Below are 23,483 nucleotides of genomic sequence, written 5' to 3'. Positions count from 1 at the left end.
AATTCTTCTTAGACAAATAGGTGATCCCCCTCTCGCTCATATGACTAAGCCTCTTGTGCCACAATTCTGATAAAGCTTCGCTCTCCACCAAATTTATAGAGTCACCAAGAATCGATCCTTCTGTCACGTATAAATTTGAATGTTTTCTTCCTCGAGCTAAAATCATTGAGCCTTTGGTGAGCTTCAATTGGCCATTGAATAAGTCATTATGATAGATATCATCATCTATTTGTCCTACATAGATCAAATTTAAGGGAATGTCTGGAGCATGCTTGACATTCTGAAGGACCAACGTTGAATTGATTTTCAAACAAACAGTGTCAATACCGAACACCTTAACCTCACCAGCATTACTCATCTTTAACACCTCAGAGTTAAAAGAAGTATAAGATGAAAAGAAGTCTTTTCTTGGTGTGACATGTGATGTGGCTCCAGAATCTACTATCCAACTTGTATGTTGAGATACAAAATTGATGACGTCTTTATCACAAGCGAAGAGAAGGTCATCTTGGACAACAGGAACAACATTATTTTCATTGTTTTCTTCCCTTTTCCCTTCTTTAAGATCTTTCTTCAATTGTTTGCAAAAACTTTAAAAATGTCCTTTCTTTCCACAATGATAACATATAATATTTGGATTCTTGAATTTTGATTTGCTGCTACTTTTACCTTTACTCCCCGGGTCTGTTGTCTTATGTCTCCCTCGATCTTCTCTATATAGAATATTTGAATGTGAATATATGTCTTGAGATTTTCTTCTAACCTCTTCATTCAACACACCAGTTTTTGTATATTCCATAGTCACCTTTCCACCAGTGGTAGAATTTGTTAAAGAAACACAAAGAATTTCCAAGAATCCGGTAGAGTATTATGAAGCCAATGTCCTTGCATTTCATCATCAAAATTAACACCCATTCCTGATAGCTAATCAAGAATACCCTGAAAATTATTTATATGATAAAGAATAGAACTGCTCTCCTTGTACTTAAAGGTCATCAATTTATTTAACAAGAACAACTTGTTATTGCCAGTTTTTGAAGCGAAAGCGTCTCCAACTTTTCCCACAATGTTCTAGCATGTGTCTCATTCACAATATGGTTACGAACATTATCTTCAACCCATTGTATTATATATCCACATACTTGTTAGTTCTCAAATTCTCAATTTTCATTGGTCACATTCTCGGGTTTATGAGCAGAAAAAACCGGAAGATGCATCTTCTTCAGGAACAATAGATCTTTCATCTTGCTTTTCCATATGTTGTAGTTTCTTCCGTTTAGACATACCATCTTGCTCATATTCCCCTCCATATAGATAACTTTAGCTCTGATACCAGTTGTTGTGACGAAAAGATTAAACCAAAAATCTAACAATAAAGAATACCAAATTTAACGTGGAAAAACCCTTCAAACCAAAGGTAACCACCACAGGATCGACAAGATCCGAATTGCTTCACTATACGGATAAGAGATAAAAAAAAATTCTTCTAATGTCTATAGAACTAGTGCCAAAAAAGAACAAACAATAGCTACAACAACAAAAGATAAATAGAAAGAAAGATCACTCAAACTCAGCTTCTGTTCGAGATCTAAAACAGGATCTTGATGACCTCCGAATCCGATATCCACTATTTAAATCAACCACCAAGATGTCAGGAACACTCAGTCAAAATTTCAACACGATCCAACGGTTAGTTAATCGGGAAACACGACTTGAATATTACTGGTCGAAGAAAAACACTACAGCAAAATAATACTTTTCCTTCTCTCTTTTCTCTTGTTGAAAGCTCTCTCTAAAACCTCTATTATGTTCTAATGACTTTTAAAGACAATATCAATGAGCAATTGAATTATTCTCTCAAGACCATCCTCCATTTATAGAGTTGTGTTTTTCCTTACAAAGCCAAAACAAACTACAAGTAGGATTACAATTCCAATCCTTTTCCTAATAGAATTGAAAACTAAATAAAGAGAATAATTCCAATCCTTTTTCAAGTAGGATTAGGCCATGGGCCTTTGGCTAGAAGATGGTCAATATCCCAACAGTTATGTGCTTCACACAACTGGCATAGGAGTTTTTATATAGTGTAAGCTCTTATGAGAAACCCAAGGATCTTTGATCTAATCCTTGAGTCATTTGTAATTGATCTGTTGAATCATGTCCATATTAGATATGTTCATGATAGATCAATTCTTGCATGTGTGATTTGATTCTTTCCTTAAGTTGATTTGTCTTGTACTCTTTGTAAATATTGGTATGATGATGTTTCCTTAACATTTTCCCTTGATTTTATCTTCGATATCGTTGATTGATTTTCCTTGAATGCAGCTTTGATTTCACATGTTGTGAGATTTGATCTGATTGAACAAATATTTACATTCCATTCTTAACTGGTGCGCCTATCCTTAGTGTGATCACTGCGAGCATCCCGATTGTAGCCTTGTACTTGTGTTGTATCTTGTTTACTTCCTGCATCAAGAACCTGGTCAGTATTTTCATTATTAAAATGTTTGAATATGAGGTTAACAAAACATTGTCAAGTTTGTAAATATTTATTTTATTTTATTTTTTTTAAAAAAAGCATAAGTACTCCCTTGAACTATGGTCGAAATTTTAAGAATACACATTTTCTTTATATGTCCTAATACCTCCTAGAACTATTTTGAAATGTAATAAATACACCTTTTTGGTGTTAAGGTGGCTTAGAGAGTGTTGAAAGTAAATAACAAGTAAAAAATATGAAGAAAGAAAAAATTTAATCAATATTCAACATATGTCCTTTCTTAATTGAACATTTTAGCATTAGTTAGTAAACATAATTGATAAGTAAGCTCAGTGACGGCTCAAGCTAATTAGTGTTCTAAAGTAAAAAATAAGTATGAAGCGTAAATTTTAAGTACTTTTTTTTCAATGTGAGATTCAAGTTGTTTCTTTCTTTTTGATAAAGAAGGTTTTATTTTTTATGATCTTAATATACTTTTTGATAAAGAAGGTTTTATTTTTTATGATCTTAGTATATATATATATATATATGTGTGTGTGTGTGTGTGTGTGTGTGTGTGTGTGTGTGTGTATGTATTGATCTTGTGGTCTTAAACATACCATGTGAAAGTTAAATTTAAAAAATTGTCCATCAAAAGAATCTTAAACAAATTAAAACATTCTTCTTTTTTTTTGCTACAAAGCTTAAGATAATTTTATTATTACAAAAAAATTAGGCCCTTCAAATTTGGGGTTTAAGGCATATGGCTCATCTTTAAAGGCATTGAGTCACCCTCAGAAGAAACCCTAGTTAAAACAATAATAACAACAAATATACTCTGATGATGGGTGTATCTAAATTCATTGTGTAATGGTGGTGGTAGCAACAAAATTAAGTTATTTCAAACTTGTTTCCCTTAAGATTGTAGTTTTTCAATTAATTACACTATTAAGAAAAAGTAAAATATTTGTGAAATTCTAATTATGTTATCTTGAGAAAACATATATTAAAGTCATATGGACTTATGGCTTAGTCTTGAATAATAAATATCACCTTGTTCAACTATCAATATTTTTTTTTAATTTATAGGAATCTGATTTCTCATTCAAGTCTTGATGGTTTGGTGTTCTTATTAATAGCTTATACATAAATTAAAATTTCAGGATGTTTTTTTATTATGTTTCACCAAAATATTGAAATTAAGTGTGTAGTTCACTAAATTAATATTTTATGCTTCTTGTAGAACAAATGTTTGGGGTCATATATGCCAAAAGAGGTTAATTGTAATACTAGTATTAGTTGTACCAGAGTTAAATTTACGGTCAAACATTGTACTATAATTTCATACAAACTATTTTTATATATACTACAAAATGACACCTTTAGTGCTAAAGAAAGTGTTAAGTATTATCTATTCATTTATAATGTTACAACAAACACATGTCATTCCTATAGTATTTTGATGTAAGCACTCAATACTATAAATTTCTAGTACAACAAGTATAACATCACTAATTTAAACGTCTATGTTTTTTTCAAATTCTATACAAAAATACTTTATATATGTTTGAGCTAACCTAAGCCAAACAAATTTACATCAAGAGTTGAAGATTAAAGAAATCAATGCAAATGTCAGCTTCAAATAATTTCTTTAGCATTTTTTAAACATGGAAAAAGGTTACATTTGCCTCATATTATGCACCTTTTCTTTTAATCTTAGAGTTGTGACATGTTTGTTTGTTGTTTGTGTAGCGTGTACTTTGACCTTACCTATCGTACTTTTGTTTACTTTCTACAGATTGTCATGTCTCCGGATGAACAAGGACTTAGTTTACCTTCTCCTGATCGACTTAGCAACCTTAACATTCACTTAATCGATGACATTCTAAGTAGGTTGTCTTTTCGAGATGTTGTTAGAGTTAGTACACTTTCGAAGGACTGGGAATATATTTGCTGGAGAATTCCACATGTGAAGTTTGATCAAACAGTGTGGAAAACACCCGAGGACTTGATGTCCCCTACCATTGGATTTATTCCAATTCTTGATAGTTTCCTCAGGTTACACAGAGGAATAATATTGAAGGTCACCCTCAATATTATTAGTCTAATAGTATGTCCTGACGTTGATCGTTTGATTTTTTCCCTCGACACAGATCATCTTCAACATTTTGTCCTTAAACTTCCATTTACTTATCCTCCATACAGGTTGCCTAACTTATTTTTTAATTGTTCAGCATTGAGGAATTTGTATCTCAAGGAATGTGAAATACAACTTCCATGTTTCTTTAAGGGATTTAATAAGTTGATTAGGATAATATTGAAATCTGTCACTTTATCTTTTGATACGTTTGAAAGTTTGATCTCTAATTGCCCGTTGCTTGAGGATTTGGTGCTAAAAGACATAGAGAATCCATACTTCATGAGTATTAATGCTCCAAAGCTAAGGTCATTTGTCTTTCGTGGCGATATACAATTGATACATCTTGAAAGTGTCCCTGTTCTTTCCAATGTTCTGTATGCGCCTAGAGAATTAGTTCTAGAGAACGAAGATGATTTTGTCAATATTTTTTCTTCTATTCCTTCTCTCGAGTGTTTTAGCTGGGATCATTTTGAGGTAATGTTCCTTCATTTTACTGAATGGTAATGCATTTTCATGTGTGATTTTTGTTTTTTGGAATTTCAGTCATCCTGATTTTTGTCATTTTATTCGTAGGTCGATAATGGATCAACTAAACTTATACCAACAAGGCTCCCATCAGATCTTAACTGTCTGAAATGCCTATTCATGTCTTCGATTACTCTTGGAGAGTTTTTTGAGCTTTCGTTTGCTCTTTGCATAATACGGAGCTCTCCAAATTTGGAAGAAATTGAAAGTAAGGTTGTCACTAGTGTTTATTTTTCTCTCTATCTTTTCCATGTTTTTATATTCGGATGTAATAACTTGATGGTTTTTTTCTTGATTTTTATTAGGAATGTATCCTTAGTGATGGAGATTATTTCGAATGTGTGCCCCAGGAGGTTGTTGATGAGATTCTTGCAAGCTTTTCGGATATCACATTTAATCATCTGAGAACAGTTAAGTTTTATTATGTACTATTTGAAGATGTTGAAATGCAGCTTATCAAGGTTTTATTGGCAAAGTCTCCAGCACTGGTGAAAATGGTAATCAAGCCTCGTCAAATGGAAACTAACAAATCTCTCAACGTACTCGTGGAGATAACAAAGTTTCAACGGGCATCATCTAAAGCAGAAGTCATGTATCTTGTTGATTAGTATCGTTATCACAATCCTTTTTAATCTTTTGCTAAAATATTTTGGAAGTACAAAGAGAAACGAGACATTTGGTTGATGGAGTAGAAAGGCTGTGTTTTGCCTTTGCTTTAAGGTACTATAAAGATTTTATCTGCTTGGGAAAATAGAATTGTGAACCTGGATGAATGTTTTGAATACTCTGTTTGGGAACAGAGATGGTTTTACATTTCATGCGTGTTATTGATTTAATACTTTAGTTGTTTATTTTGAAATTATGTTGTGTGTTGCAGAACTAACAAAGATTTTGCATGACATTCTTGTTATTGATTCATCTCTGAAATAAGACATTGCTTTTGAAGTTGGAACTGTCACGGGCTAATTCAGGTAGAAAATGAAAAAGACATGCTTATTTACATATAAAACTCGCAAAAGGAAAAAGAAAATGAAATTTTAAATGTGTCTTAATTAGCTTTCATTTATTTTTTCTTCTACTATATATATTCTCTCTATTTTAATATTTGTAATGCATCTTAAATAAGATATATTAATTACTATAACATGTAAGATGACCATATGATATACAAAATATTTAAACGAGAAAATGTATATTAGTTGGGAGTAAATATATATACTCTTAGAATCATTAAGAAAATCGAAAAAAGAAGTTTTTGTTGTTAAATACAAAATCAAATTTGCTCTTTATTTCAGATGGGGCACAAAGGTCGATTTGATTTGATTTTTGATTAGAAAAAACCTAAACTAACTCTTTAATTTTATTAGTTCTAAAATCTAAATCTAATCATATGAAGTTGGATTTTTCAGTTTCAACTTTAGTTTATTTTTTTGATTTATTTTATTTTTTTATAATTACACGGTGATTGAAAAAGAGATTAAATATATTTTCAAAATAAATTGTTAACTTCAAAACTGAAACTATAATAGTATAATTGTAACTTTCATCCTAATACAAAATAAAATAATTTCAAAAGCCTGTCTCTTCAGTTTCTTCCAACACCTCCATTTGAGAAGACAAAGAGAGCAGAGTGCTTCACATTCATCCTCTCTCAGGTTCTTCTTCTTCTATGTTAATACAAACTCTCAGCTTTTATGGTTCTTGTTCTATAGAATTTTGATATCAAGATTGCATTTTTAATTTTTGGGTATGCTTTAATATGATGAAACTGAAGTGGGGTTTGCTTAAAACATGATGGGGTTAATGTTTTTCAAGGACATGGTTCCATCATGGATGTGTTTCAGTAGTCGTTGAATTAGGATTTTCACTAGGTTGAAATAGGAATAATAAGTTCTATGTTTTGGATAACTAAAACAACACTTATTTTACTTGGATTTGATACACTTGAGTTGTGGGTCTTTCGAAAACAATCTCTTTTTCAGTACACAAGTAAACTAGGTAGTGTGTACTCTATCCGGACAATTTCGAGATTCCTTGCATATTGTGTTCTTGTTTATTTTCTGCAGATTCTTGTTGTAGTAGTCATTTGATATTTTGCTTCCAAATGGGAAAAAACAACTTCTACCTGTGCGATGTACTTAGCAACCTTCCTAATAGTGTAATTGATGACATTCTAACGAGGTTGACTTTACGAAATGTTGTGAGGACAAGCATCTTATCAAGGAAATGGAGATATAATTGGCATAGACTTCCGCAGCTGAAATTTGATCAAACACATTGGAAAACAACAGAGGACTTGGCCGTTCATGTAGGACCAATTACTAAATTTACCCTTGATCACTTGATATATTTCCTCTCTAGGATTGGCATTCAACATCTTGTCTTTAAACCTCCGATTAGGAGTAAGCCATATGAATTGCCTTCTGCATATTTTACATGTTCACAATTGAGGTATCAGTTTCTCAAAGACTGTCAAATACGTCCCCCTCTGGTCTTTGAGGGATTGATTAGTTAATTAGCTTAGCACTAATAGAAGTCACAATTTCTTCTGAATTTCTTCGAAGTATAATTTCACATGGCTCGTTGCTTAAGCATTTGGTGCAGCAACACGACGCTACTAAAAATCACATTGAAATAGTGCTCCCAAGCTAAGGTCATTTATCTTCCTTGGCAATATAAGGTTTTTACGTTTAAAGAATGTCCCTCTTCTTTCCAAAGTTTCATATGAGCCTACAGAATTTTGAGGAGAGGTAGATAATGATATTGACAAGATTTTTGAGTCTATTCCTGCTTTCGAGAATCTTTGCTGGAATCACGAGTATGTTCAGGTAATATAGCTTCAAAACTTGCATTTTCATAACTTTGAGTCATCCTGATTTTCGACATTTTCTTCCTAAGACGTGTATATTGGACCAGCTTCCTTATGCTCTTTTCTGTGTTAAACGCCTTCACATATCTTGCATTAATCTTGGAGTACTCTTTGATCTTTCGTTTGCTCTTTGCTTGATAAGAAGCTCTCCAAATTTAGAAGAAATTGAAATCGAGGTTGTTAATGATGTTTACTTTTCACTCTTTTTCTATGTATTGACTTTCTTATGATCTTCAATTTTAAATCAAGGCTGATGGTTTTTCTTAATCTTTCTTAGAACTATTTTGAACAGGCGCGCCGGGAGGCTGTTGATGATATTCCTTAAAGTTTCTCGGATATTACATTTAATCACCTGAGGACAGTAAAGATTTATGATGTAACAGGAGTAGCAACTGAAATACAGCTTATCAAGGTTTTATTGGCCAAGTCTCCAACACTAGTTAGAATGATAACCAAGCCCTGTGAAACAGAAGATAAAGAATCTTTTAAAGTACTCGGTGAGGTAACAAAATTTCAGCGTACATCATCTAAAGCAGAAGTTGTGTATTGTGTAGATTAGAATCCATATTACGATCCTGTTTGATCTTAACTAGTCTTTAATCAGATTATAATCTTTTGCTAAAATGTTTGAAATCGTAAAAAGAATGTTGATACAGCAGTAAGGCTGTTATTTTGCATTTGCCACCATGAAGACCATCAGTTTGTGAACATAGGTGAATCTGGATTGATGTTTTTGATTAATCTGTTTCAATGTCTGTTCTTTGAATGATCTATGGGATGACGCTTTTGTTGGTTATTGATCTTTTTAATATATTCATTATGGTCCTCATGGTCATTGTGCACTGTTTTATATTTGATATGATCATGACTTGAGTTGAGCGTAAATGGAATAGTGAGGATTCATTTAGTCGATTTCAACTAGTTGTTTTATGAGAGTCGATGGCGTTGTTGACACATTGTTCTGAATATTGAGAAAGAATGAAATTCGATCAAATCCCTTGATCTTAATGGTTAGTAAACAATCCCCCTTTTGAATGGAAAAGATAATCCCTTTCAACAACATTTTTCAATGAGAATTATGATAAAAGATACATTATAAGCTGAAATTGAATTTCAACAATATTATTCTTACAAGCTCAATGTTACAATTCCACATCCCAGAAAAATTATCACTAAAAACAGGAATAAGGAAAAAAAGGGGATGGGGGTGGGGTCAGTTGTTCATAAATTAGTCTTTTTCCTATACAGTCAGAACATATCCCATTTCTTTATGAAGCTTCCATATAATCATATATAAACAAGCTCAATCGAACCCTACCACAGACAAAAAGTCGGGTATATAAATGGAGAAGAGTAAAGGGGCGGGTATATCATCCACTGAGTTATGAACCGTGCACTATTGACCCTCGAGGACTTCTTGGTTATAAAATAAACAAAAAAAAACAAGCTCAATAACATACAACAGTATTACTTGAGCATTCTATCTTAGATGCCCTTTTTTTGTTTCATCTAATTGACTATCTTTTATAATCTAAAGCAGAAGTTGTGGATTTTGTTGATTAGTATCGTTATCACAATCCTTATTAATCTTTAGTTAAAATGTTTTGGAAGTACAAACAGAAACGAGACCTTTGGTTGATGGAGTAGTAAGGTTGTGTTTTGCCTTTTCTGTAAGGTACTAAAAGATTTTATCTGCTTGGAAACATAGAATTGTGAATGTTTTAAATACTCTGTTTGGTAAGAGAGATGGTTTTTACATTTCATGCTTGTTCTTAAATGATGTATTATTTGAGACTTTGGTTGTTTATTTCAAAGTTATGTTGTGTGTTGAATTCCCTTAGGGAGCTTGAAACATTGAGTAGAAACTTACTTTTTGGCTAGTAGGAATTTCTTTCCTGTTAAGGGATTAGTCCAAGTTAGATCGAGAAGCATTTACGTCGGACATGATTCATCCTCATCTGTGAAGAAGAAACTCAAAGAAGCATCATTCAATTTGGGGTTCTTGTGTTGATGTTTATTATAGAGCATCATAATAGAAATCTTAGATATTAATGTGATTATTAATTATCTTATTAAAATTTAGAGTGAAATTATGTCTTTTTTATTTTATATTAGTTATTTGTTTTTCTCATTACAAAAAATCATAAATAAAAATGATAAATTTCATTAATTTGGACATTAAGAATCTTTTCTGAAGGTTTACAAACTTGATTACATTTACAAAAATAAAAAAAGGAATAATTTTAAGGATAAATGAGATCAAAATGATTGGAAGAATTATCTATAACAAAGTGAACAATTAATATAGGACTATGAAAAGACTTTCTTTTCGAAACAACCCAAAAAAGAGTAAATATCACATAATAAGGGAAAAATAAAGTAAAAATTAATGTGATTATTTATTTTGAGAAATTCGCACGTATATTTAGTTACTGAAAATTTACTTTGATCTGTCCAATTTAATCCACTTAATTTTTTTTGCATGTGACATTTAATACCTCAAAATAGTTAAATTTGATTGTGTAGGCCAGTTACAAATTCAATTTTCTGATGTTATGACTTTTAATTTTAGGAAATCGTTATTTTTATGTATAAGATATACAGAAAATACCAAGAGATATCATTTGTTCAGTATTTTAGACACAAATTTTTTACATGTTTAACTATTTTTATGTAAGGGCGAATCTACAAGGAGCAAAGGTATAATCATTTGAATATTCTTGACAACAAATTTATATGATATATATAAGATTTTTTTTGGTGTTTATATATAAATTTTAAATTCCTCAGTATAAATGTCTTTGTACATTGTAAGGCGTTTAAAATTTACTTGTTTAATTACCCATTTTTTAGCAGACCATGAAAAAGTTAGAGGTTTTGTAGTACTATGAATTTTTTTATGCATATTCATAAAATATTTTTACTCAATAACGTTATTGTATACTAAAATATTTTAAAGAACTAATAAAATAATTAAGCTTAGCAAAAACTGAGTTGAGTTGTGTCTTGACTCATTATCTGCCTAGTTTTGGCTCAATTCATATTGATCCAACCAAATTCAGTTCGGATTGGATCTTGACCCGTTTGTTGTCTTGACCCATTCTGATTGACCTAAAATTCATCCAATTTGCTCAATTACCGTCCCTAACAACGCCTAAGATTAAAATAGATGAAAAATCAATGAAACAAATGCACTTAAAAAAGAAAAAACTAGTTAAAAACTACCAAATATTTATCCTCGTTTGGATGAGTCGCGATTTAACAGAGCAAATGAAGATTAGCCAAGAAATGCCTAATGTTACAACCAAATTGTAGATAGCCATGTGTATTTACCATTTTTGTATAAAATAAAAAGATTAGCTATAAATAGTAATTATTTTTAGCATTCACTACAAATATTAATAATATGGTAATTACATATCATAAATAAGTTGTACTTGTTTTATTTTAATAATTAAATAGATTCACCATTTCATTAGATAACATGTTGCGCAACAAAAACAATAACATTTTCCGTGAAATCCTATAAATTTGTCCTTTTATGATCATTGGGGTTACTACCTCCACTCGATTCAATCACAAAAGTTACAGTAGCGTAAGATAGGGCAAAGGGATATTAATTTCGTTTTCTGCCTCAAATATGCTCGTTCAAAATCCTGGTATGAATATATATTAATTTCTTTATTAGCATAAATATTTATGCTTTTACATTCCGTATCAAAGCCTGGACCTTGAACTAATGATTTTCACTCAAGAAGTAACTTTATCTTGTTATCAGAGGCGAACCCACATTCATATGTGTGGGCGCATATACATCTATATCTATCTCTCACAAAAAAAAGATATAACTAACAGTGCACTCTTAATGAGTGTATAGCTATCCTTGTGCTAGAGAAATTACCCACAAAACTAGGGTTTGCATCTCGCTAAAGCCCTTATTTCTTTTTAAGTTTATTGGTGCACATGAAGTCTTTAATTTTTAAGCCCATTTTTGCTTGTTATAGACACAAATTTTTATATTCTATTATGACATAGGATTTTAGACAACCACTATTAAGATTGAAGAAAGAAAAATGTGTTGGAATGGGCATTAATAAACTACAACAATATTTTTTTTAATAGATTTAATACATCATGTTAGGAGTCTAACTAAAAGAAAGAGAATGATTCTTATTTAGTCCTAGAACCCATGAATTCCAAAAAGAAATAGTTATGAAAAAACATAATCAAGTTTTTAAGTATTAAATCTTTTTCAGGTGGCGTAAAGAGTGTTGAAAGCAAATGACAAGTAAAAAATATGAAGGAAAGAAAATTAATCACTATTCAACATATGTCCTTTCTTAATTAATCATTTTAACATTAGATAGTGTAGAAATCTCACAAAAGTCTGTATAAATCAAGGATTTATTGATGATTATAATGTTGAGTTACAAGCTTCTTACATAGGAGAAGAGTCCTATTCTAGTTATACTACGAGTCCTACTACAATACAAATAATTACATGAGTAGTAATTTATTACAAGTCAAATACCTTATCCTAATCAACTCCTACAATGTTTAGTAGCTTAATCGTACAAAACATAGGATTTAGTTGTCTAATCCTAGTATAATTCTAACTCTAACTCGTCAGCCTGCTTCAATGGACTTGTTCCTTCGACGTGTTCCATCAGCCGCCAAGCTTCCTTCAACACTTCCCCTCAAGCTAGTGAGTAGAGAAATTGTAACTCCTAGCTTGCTGCAAAAACCAGAAAAAACCTGTTTTGTTAAGGCTTTGTTATGAATATCAGCTAGCTGATCCTTAGACTTTACAAATTGAGTAAGAAGTTTTCCCCTGCCCCTTTCTCACGAATAAAATGATAGTCCAGTTCAAGATGTGTGGTTCTAGCATGCATAACTAGAATAATTTTCATGTACAACACACTCATATTATATTAGCACAATTTAGGGACATATCGAAGGAACACTCCAAGGTCATGAAGATAATATAAAATCCAAGTCAATTATGCGGCAGTGGAGGCTAGTTCTCTACAATCAGCTTCTGCTCTCGATCGAGCTATTGTGCTCTGTTTCTTCGAGGTCTAAGAATACAATTTGCACCTATGTAGATACTAAAACATGTAGTTGATCTCCTAGTTTTTCTACAACCTCCCCAATCAACATTTGAGTAGTCATACAACCTACATGGTGATTGTGAAATAATTCTGAGTCCAAAGTTTAGAGTACCTTTGATGTACCTGAGTATCATTTTTACTCCTTGAAAATGTTCAACGTTTGGGCTTTGCATAAATTGGATTGCTAAATTCACAGCATGAGTGATATCAGGTCTTGTGAGGGTCAAAAATTGAAGACTCCCTACTATCATTCTTTAAAATGTTGCATATACAAAACTTCCCACAACTTCATGCAAACCTTGTTTTCTAGCCAAAAGAGTGGCTACAACCTTTGCCAAAGTCATCTCTGTCTTTGCCAACATCTCAGCACCATACTTGCTTTGGTTTAAGTGAATTCCACCTTCGAAATAGTTCACCTCAATTCCTAAGAAGAAGTGTAAATGGCCAAGATCTTTCATAGAAAACTTCTTTCCAAGTTGTAGAACCAACTCTAAAACATGAGATGGATACTTCCTGTGACAATAATATCATCCACATATAACAAAGAGAAATATTTTTCGTTTTTGAGTTTGCAAAGTAAATAGGGAAGGGTCAGTGTTACTACAAATAAAACCAAGGTGTAAGAGATGCATGTTAAACCTATAAAACCAGACTCTTCTGGCTTGTTTAAGACCATACAATGCCTTTTTAATTAGACATACATGCTGAGGATACTAGGGATCAATAAAACTAGGGGGTTGACTCATGTACACCTCCTCTTGTAAGAAGCCTTGTAGAAACACATTTTTGACTTCTACTTCTCTAAATTTCCACTTTGAACTAACAGCAATGGCTAGAACCACCTTAAAAGTTGTAGCTTTAACCACATAACTATGTATTTCTTAAAAATCTAGCCCTTCAAGCTGCGAGAATCCCATTGCCACAAGTCTGGACTTATTCCTATCTATTGACCAACCAACTTTTAATTTTGTCTTTAACACACATTTTGATCCAACCAAGTTCATACCAAGAGATTTAGGCACAAAAATTTATGTCTTGTTAGTATGTAAAACACCAATTTCTTCTTGCATTGCTGCAAGCCTATAAGGTGATTTTAGTGCTTCCTTAGTAGTATTTGGTTCTCTCACAATTTATGTGTTGTATCTAGCAACAAGTATCAAGTGTCGTTCCTTCGCCTTGTTCCTGGTTATCATATGATGCCCTTGTGGTGCAAGAAGTACCTCAACTGTACATTAACCAAGATAGTGAACTGGAGTGTAGCATTGTCAAGTTGAAGGTCAACTAGTACATAAACTAAAGTGGTTGTTTGATGATGATCATTGGTTGGACCTTTAAGAGCAACTTGTTCCTCACTGCTGCTGGCATATTCAAAATTTGCAGCTGGAATTTCAATGTTAATATATGGATCATCAAATTCAACCCAACATCTGATACTGTGCTTGAGAGGTCAATAATACTCTTATCATCAATGAGTACATGAGGTGTAGCAGCATTATCACTAGTAATGGGTGGGCTAGCAACCTGTACTTCCCCTGAATCATTATTATCGGGTGTCTGCAGTTTTGAGAAAGATTCAACAAAAGTAGCAAGGTGAGGTGAGACATCAATGTTAGTTTGATATTGCTTTGGAGACACATAAGGTAATATGTTTTCATCAAACACAACGTGTGGATATGTAAACCCTCCTTGTAAAGGGATGATAGCATCTATATCCTTTGAGTTACAATCTCATTATATAGGACAAGAGTCCTATTCTAGTTATACTAGGAGTCCTACGACAATACAAATAATTACATGAGTAGTATTGTATTACAAGTCAAATACATTATCCTTGTTGACTCCTATAATATTCAATAGCTTAGTCGTACGTAACTTAAGATTTAGTAGTCTAATCCTAGTATGAGTCTAACTCTAACTCGTCAGTCTGCTTCGATGGACCTGTTTCTTCGACGTGTCCCATCAGTCGTCAAGCTTCCTTCAACAGTTAGTACACATAATTGATAAAAAAAAAAGCCTCAGTGACGACTCAAGCTAGATGGTTTCCTAAAGCTAAAAATAAGTTGGAAGCCGAATTTTAATTATTTTTTATTTTTATGTGAGATTCAAGTTATTTCTTTCTTTTTCATAAAAAAAAGTTTTATTTTTATGATATTAAACTAAATATATATTTATACAAAAATATTTTTTGAATCTTGTGGTCTTAAACATATCATGTGGAAGTTATATCTAAAATTGATCCATATAAAAGAGTTCCATACAAATTAAAACATTCTTTTTTTTGCTACAAAAAGCTTACGCTAATTTTATTGTTACTAAAATATTATGCCTTTCAATTTTGGTATCCTAAGGCATATGCCTCATCTTTAAAGGCATAGAGCCACCCTCTGAAGAAACCTAATTAAAACAATAATAACAAAAGTAAATTTTTTTAAAAAAAAGAACAATAGTAAACTCTGATGATGGGTGTACCTAAATTCATTGTGTAATGGTAGCAACAAATTAAGTTATTTCCTGTTTACTCCTACGATTTGTAGTTTCTTACAAAATTACACTATTAAGAAAAAGTAAAATATTTGTGTAATTCTAATTATGTTTTCTTGAAAAAACATAGGTTAAAGTCATATGGACTTATGGCTTAGTCTTGAATAATGAATATCACCTTGTTCAACTATCAATATTATTTTTAATTTAAAGGAATCTGATTTATCATTCAAGTCTTGATAGTTTTAGGTTTAATTATGGGTTTGGATATAAATATTTGAATTAACAAAACAATACCATTTTTCATGATTTTGGTGTTCTTATTAATAGCTTATATATAGATTAAAATTTTAGGATGTATGTTTTTATTATGTTTCACCAAAATATTGAAATTAAGTGTGTAGTTCACTAAATTAATATTTTATGCTTCTTGTAGAAAAAATGTTTGGGGTCATATATCCCTAAAGAGGTTAATTCTAATACGAGTGTTAGTTGTACCAGAGTTAAATTTACGGTCAAACATTGTACTAAAATTTCATACAAACTATTTTTATGTATACTACCAAAGGTGTCAAGTATTACCTATTCATTTATAATGTTACAACAAACACCTGTCATTCCTATAATATTTTGATGTAAGCACTCAATACTACAAATTTCTAGTACAATAAGTATAAAATCACTTATTTAAACGTCTAAGTTTTTTTCAAATTCTATACAAAAATACTTTATATGTGTTTGATTTAACCTAAGCCAAACAAATTTACATCAAGAGTTGCAGATTAAAGAAACCAATGCAAATGTCAGCTACAAATAATTTCTTTTGTATTTTTTCAACATGGAAAAAGGTTACATTTTCCTCCTATTATGCACCTTTTCTTTTAATCTTAGAGTTATGACATGTTTGTTTGTTGTTCGTGTAGCGTGTACATTGACCTTACCTATCGTACTTTTGTTTATTTTCTACAGATTATCATGCCTCCAGATTAACAAAGACTTAGTTTACCTTCTCCTGATCGACTTAACAACCTTAACATTCATTTAATCGATGAAATTCTAAGTAGGTTGTCTTTTCAAGATGTTGTAAGAGTTAGTACAGTTTCGAAGGACTGGCAATATATTTGCTGCAGAATTCGACATGTGAAGTTTGATCAAACATTGTGGAAAACACCCGAGGACTTGACATCCCCTACCATTGGACTTATTCCGATTATTGATAGTTTCCTCAAGTTTCATAGAGGAATAATATTGAAGATCACCCTCAATATTATTAGTCTAATAGTGTGTCCTAATGTTGATCGTCTGATTTTTTCCCTCGACGCTGTTCACATTTAAAATTTTGTCCTTAAACTTCCATTTACTTATCCTCCATTCAGGTTGCCCAACTTCTTTTTTTATTATTCAGCATTGAGGCATTTGTATCTCATGGAATGTGAAATACAACTTCCATGTTTCTTTCAAGGATTTAATAAGTTGATTAGGCTAAAATTTAAATATGTCACATTCTCTTCTAATACGTCTGAAAGTTTGATCTCTAATAACCCGTTGCTTGAGGATTTGGTGCTAAAAGACATAGACAATCCGTACTTAATGAGTATTAATGCTCCTAAGCTAATGTCATTTGTCTTTCGTGGCGATATACAATTTATATATCTTGAAAATGTTCATGTTCTTTCCAATGTTCTGTATGCGCCTAGAGAATTGGTTCTAGAGGATGAAGATAATTTTGTCAGTATTTTTTATTCTATTCCTGCTCTTGAGGGTTTCAGCTGGGATCTTTTTGAGGTAATGTTGCTTCATTTTACTTAATGGTAATGCATTTTCATGTGTACTTTTTTTTTTTACTTTGAGTCATCCTAATTTTATCATTTTATTTGTAGTTCGATAATGGATCAACTGAAGTTATACCAACAAGGCTTCCATCAGCTCTTAACTGTCTGAAATACCTTTACATATCTTGGACTACTCTTGGAGAGTTTTTTGAGCTTTCGTTTATTCTTTGCATTATACAAAGTTCCCCAAATTTGGAAGAAATTGAAATTAAGGTCGTCACTAATGTTTATTTCTCTCTCTATCTTTTCCACGTTTTTATATTTGTCTGTAATGACTTAATGTTTTTTTTCTTGATTTTTCTTGAGGGAGTATCCTTAGTGATGGAGAGTTTTTTCGAATTCGTGCCCCAAGAGGTTGTTGATGAGATTCCTGCAAGCTTTTTGGAGATCAGATTTAATTATCTGAGGACAGTTAAGTTTTATGATGTACTATTACAAGATGGTGAAATGCAGCTTATCAAGGTTTTATTGGCAAAGTCTCCAGCACTGGTGAAAATGGTAATCAAGCCTTGTCAAATGGAAACTAACGAATCTCTCAATGTATTCATGGAGATAACAAAGTCTCAACGGGCATCATATAAAGCAAAAGTTGTGTATCTTGTTGATTAGTATCGTTATCACAATCCTTCTTAATCTTTGGCTAAAATGTTTTGAAAGTGCAAACAGAAAGAAGATGTTTGGTTGATGAGTAGTACGGCTGTGTTTTGCCTTTGCTTTAAGGTACTATAAAGATTTATTCTGCTTGGAAGCATAGAATTGTAAATGTTTTGAATACTCTGTTTGGGAACAGAGATGGTTTATACATTTCATGGATGCTCTTAAATGATATATGATTTGAGTCTTTGGTTGTTTATTGCAAAGTTATGTTATTTGTTGAGTTCTCTCAGGGAAACCTACTTTTTGGTTAGTAGGAACTTCTTTCCTGTTAACAGATTTGTCCAAGTTAGATCAAGAATTTTTATTTAGGACATACTTTTAGACTAGTAAAGTCGAGGATAACTTTAAATGTTATTCCTATATGAAACTAGAGGAAACAATCAAGAATAGGAATAAATCCAATGGTAGGGGATGTCAAGTCCTTTGGTGTTTCCCAGACCTTTTGGTCAAATTTAACCTGTGTAATTTTTGGGCAAGTATATTGCCAATCCATAGAAAGTGTACTAGTTCTGATAAATCTTGAAAAGACAACCTCTTTAAAATGTCATCAATTAAATGAATGACAAGATTGCTAAGTCGATCAAGAGAAGGTAAACATAGTCTTTGTTTATCTAGAGGCATGATACTTTGTAGGAATTAAAAAAGTATACGATTTGTAAGGACAGAGTATATGCTACACGAACAACAAACAAACATGTCACAACTTTAACAATAAAAGAAAATGTGTATAATTGGTAGATGAAACTTGCATTGATTTCTTTAATTTGCAACTCTTGATGTAAAATTGTTTGGATTAGGTTAAACTAAACACATATAAAGTATTTTGTATAGAATTTGAAGAGAACCTAGAAGTTCAAATTTGTGATGCGATACTTATTGTACTACAAATTTATAGTAGTGAGTGTTTACATCAAAACACTATATGAATGACATGTGTTTATGCAACATTATAAATTAGTAGATAATATTTGACACTTCTTTCAACACTAAAGGAGTCGTTTGGTAGTATATATAAAAATAGTGATTGTATTAATTTTAGTACAAATGTTTGACTATAAATTTAACACTGGTACAACAAATACTACTATTTCAGCTAACCTTTTTTGGATATATAACCCCAAACATTTATGCTACAAGAAGAATGATTATGTACCCTTTGTGATGGCGATTATTTCGAACTTGTGCCCTATGAGTTTATTGATGAGATTCATGCAAGCTTCTCGAATGTCACATTTAATCATCCGAGGACAGTTAAGTTTTATGATGTTCTATTAGAAGAGAGTGAAATGCAACTTACTTTTAGGAATTTCTTGCTTATTAAAGAATAACTCCAAGTTATACCGAGAAGTATGGTGGACATACTCATTCCTTATCTATGAAGACGAAACTCGAAGAATCATCACCCAATTTGGGATTCTTGATTGATGTTTATATTCAAAGTTATGTTGTGTGTTAATTTTCCTTGGTGAGCATGACGCATTGAGTGGAAGCTTACTTTCTGTCTAGCTAGTAGAAATTTCTTGTCTGCTAAGCAATTAGTCCAAGTTAGACCGAGAAGTATATATGTTAGACATGATGCTTCCTCATTTGTGAAGAAGAAACTCGAGAAGAATCACCCAATTTGGGATTCGTGAGTTGATGTTTATCTCGAAGTTATGTTGTGTGTTGAATTCTCTTGGTGAGCTTAAATTATTGAATGGAAACTTACTTTTTGTAAAGTTAGTAGGAATTTTTGTTTGCTTAAGGGATTAGTCTTAGTTAAACGGACAAGTATATATGTTGGACATGATCCTTCCTCATCTGTGAAGAAAAAACTTGAAGATCTTGTCCAACATATATTTACTTGTTGGTCTAACTTAGACAAATCCCTTAGCAAACAAGAAATTCCTACTAACCATACAAAAAGTAAGTTTCCATTCAATACTTCAAGCTCGCTTAAGATAATTTAACACACAACATAACTTCGATATATACATCAACTCAAGAATCCCAAATTGGATGATGCATCTTTTTAAGAAAGGAACATGTCCAACATACTTCTCGTTCTAACTTGGACTAATCTCTTAACAAGCAAGAAATCTCTACTAACCGGACAGAAAGTAAGTTTCACTCAATGTTTCAACCTCTCCTAAGGAAATTCAACACATAACATAACTTCGAAATAAATATCAACTCACGAATCCCAAATAGGGTGATGCTTCTCGAGTTTCTTCTTCATAGGTGAGGAAGGATCATGTCCAATATATATACATATTGGTATAACTTACACTAGTTCCTTAGCCAGACAGAAAGTTAAGTTTCCAAAGTTCTAGAAAGGATAGAATGTACACAACATTTTACTCCTAACTTTGTTTGTGGTGTTTCAGAGTTGATTTTCGATAGACCCTCGACTTATAAGAAATGTTATGCAGTAAAACCAACATCTAAAAAACAAAAAAAAAACGGAAAATAGGGTCCTTTCTACGTTCCAAAATCCCAAGAAAACTAACATCTACCACAAAAAAAAGTACAAAGTGGAAGATAGGCCTTCTATTTCACAAAATTAACAACACCCAAATGAGAAAGATTTGATTTTTAAACAAAAAGAGAAAGCAAATTTTAAGCTTATTAACAACTAAAATTACTACTATAAACATCCAATAAAAAGTTAGAAAAGTATCAAATACCATTTTGCGCACACGTTATCCTTCAACTGCTGAACACAAATTTGTATGATTTTGAAGTCTTCAATTACATCACCGCGGAGTGAAAGAGGGAACTAAAGAAGGAAAGGGGGGGATAGGTTTTCTTTATAAATTAAAATTTACAGAATTGTAATATGGAGTGGGGTGAGTGGGGTGGGTGGTGGGGGCAATTAATTATGTTGGTTCCTTAGTTGTATTGTCTTGTCCGTATCAATTTACGTGATACAATTTAATTCGACATAATTTTTTTAAAAAAGACACAGAAAATTGGAATGTGACATGTAATAGAAATCTTATAGATTAATGTGATTATATATTTACTAAAAATGTAGAGATAAAATATGTATTTTTTATTTTAATTTAGTTATTTATTTTCTCATTATAAAAAATGATAAATTTCATTGATTTGCACAGAGAGAATTTTTTTTCTGAAGGTTTACAAACTTGATTAATTTACAATTAATGTGATTTGTCCAATTCAGTCCACTTAATATTTTTTGCGTGTGACGTTTAACACCTCAAAATAGTTAAACTTCATTTTATAGGTCAGTTACAAATTCAATTTTTGGATTTTGTGATCTTTTTTAATAAAAAATCCGTCATTTTTATATATAAGAGATCTAGAAAATACCAAGAGATATCATTTGTTCAGTATTATTGACACAAAATTCCTGCATTTTAGCCACTTTTATGCAAGGGCGAATCTAGAAGGGGCGAAGGTATATTCATTTGAATTTTCTTGAAATTTTTTTATATGATTTATATAATAGTGTTTTTTGTTTGTTTATATATAAATTTTAAATTTCTCAACATAAATGGTTTTGTACATTATAAGGCGATTATGTTCACTAATTTGATTACCATTTTTTTAGACGGCCATGAAAAATAAGAATGGCAATAAGGCGAACCGGATGCAGGGCTGGATAGGTTTAAGGGTATGTGAGGTGGGGCAGGCTTAAGGTTATGTGGGGTGGGTCTGAAGCGGGGTGGGTTTAAGTGGATTTCTTTCTAATTAATGTGGGTCAGGGTGGGCTGCAGGTATATGTGATTTTATATGGGGTTCAAACTTAATTTTAACTTCTTACATGTCATAGAATGACAGAACATTATATATTAAGATAAATTCATTAAAGCTACTAAAATATTCAAGATTATAAATGAAGATGTTTCATAAAAATAATACAATTTCTTCCATGATTCTCAATTCACCTCTAAAAAATAAAATTTAAAGTCACTATCCTATTAAATTAATACAACTTAAGGAAAAAATGAGTTTTTTTAATGAATTTTATTTTTAGTATCAACATTACTAAGAAAAAAGAAAATATTATTAATATTATGCAGGGCGAATTCATGCGGGACAGGTCTATGTGGGGTAGGGTGGGGCAGGGCGGGTTGAAAATGAAAATTTTTTCCATGCGGGGCGGGGAGGATTAAAAAGTTTGTGGGTTAAGCTCAACCCGCAACGCCCCCGCCCTACACCGCCCCATTGTCATCCCTAATGAAAAAGTAGGAGGTTGTGTAGTATAATTCTTTACATATATCCATAAAATAATTTTATCAATAATGTTCTTGTGTACTAAAATATTTTAAAAGAAAAAATAAATAAATTAAACTTGGTGAAAATTGAGTTGAGTTGGGTCTTGACTCATTATCTGCATAATAGTTATCCTCTTTTGGATAAGCCGCGATTTATCTGAGCAAATTAAGATTAGCCTAGAAATGCCTAATATTAAAACTAAATAGTAGATAGTTGTGTGTATTTACTATTTTCTATGAAATAAAAATATTAGCTATAAATAGTAATTATTTTAAGCATTCACTACTAGTATTATTAAGGTAGGGCAGAGGGAGATTGATTTCATTTGCTGCCTCAGATACGCTCGTTCAAATTCCTGGTATGTAAATATATTATTTCTTTATTAGCGTAAATGTTTATGTTTTTACATGTCGTATCAGAGCCTGAAACTTGCAGTGATGATTTTTCACTCGTGAAGTAACTTTATCTTGTTGTGAGTGGCGGACCCACATTCATATGTGTGGGTGCATATACATGTATATCTATCTCTGGCAAAAAAATGATATAATTTACAGCGCACTTTTAATGAGTGTAGATCTATCCTTGTGCTAAAGGAATCACCCACAAAACTAGGGTTTGAATCTAGCTAAAGCCCTTATTTCTTTTTAAGTTTATTGTGATATTGGGGGGCGGGCGGTTATATTTAAAATTCACTTAGTAAACTACCAGTAGTCGAGAGTCGACTTACCTGCAAGTTGCTAGGAAGATAAACAATAACAGAAAGTTGCAGTAAATAATTGACACAAAAGGTTTTATCCTGGTTCGGATCACCAATGCGGTGTCTAGTCCAGTCCCCTTGGGATTTAAGGGTTTTCCTTAAGATATTTGAAGAGATCTTTGTATTACAGAAAAATGAAACTTTATCATGTCTCATATGCAAATCAGATTTCTACCTTGACACTGCCTCAACTTGTATACATACACTCAGATTCTTTCTTTTCTCTTTTCTTTTCAATTGTATCACTCACGTGTTTACGAAGATTTATGAAAGAGAAAAGAAAACTATTGTATAAGCTCAAGTAAAGTTGCATAGTTTACAGTACAAATCTAGGTCGGTTTATGTAGATGATGATATGTGCTCTTTCAAGGAAAACCCCAAGGGATTTATCTCAATGAAGGATCA

At 31.8% G+C, this 23,483-nt stretch overlaps 1 protein-coding gene across 1 annotated transcript; it reads left to right on the top strand.

Moving 5' to 3' along the window:
* Positions 1-4,286: 4,286 nt before the first annotated feature.
* On the top strand, positions 4,287-5,755 carry LOC107016817 (F-box/FBD/LRR-repeat protein At1g13570-like). Its single transcript, XM_015217164.1, has 3 exons — positions 4,287-5,096; positions 5,196-5,360; positions 5,453-5,755. The coding sequence occupies exons 1-3, from the start codon at positions 4,287-4,289 to the stop codon at positions 5,753-5,755; spliced, it is 1,278 nt and encodes a 425-aa protein (XP_015072650.1).
* The last annotated feature ends 17,728 nt before the right edge of the window (positions 5,756-23,483 follow it).

Source organism: Solanum pennellii, chromosome 4, assembly GCF_001406875.1.
Source record: "Solanum pennellii chromosome 4, SPENNV200".
NCBI classification, from domain to species: Eukaryota; Viridiplantae; Streptophyta; class Magnoliopsida; order Solanales; family Solanaceae; genus Solanum; species Solanum pennellii.
This window is presented reverse-complemented; position numbering and strand designations above follow the sequence as displayed.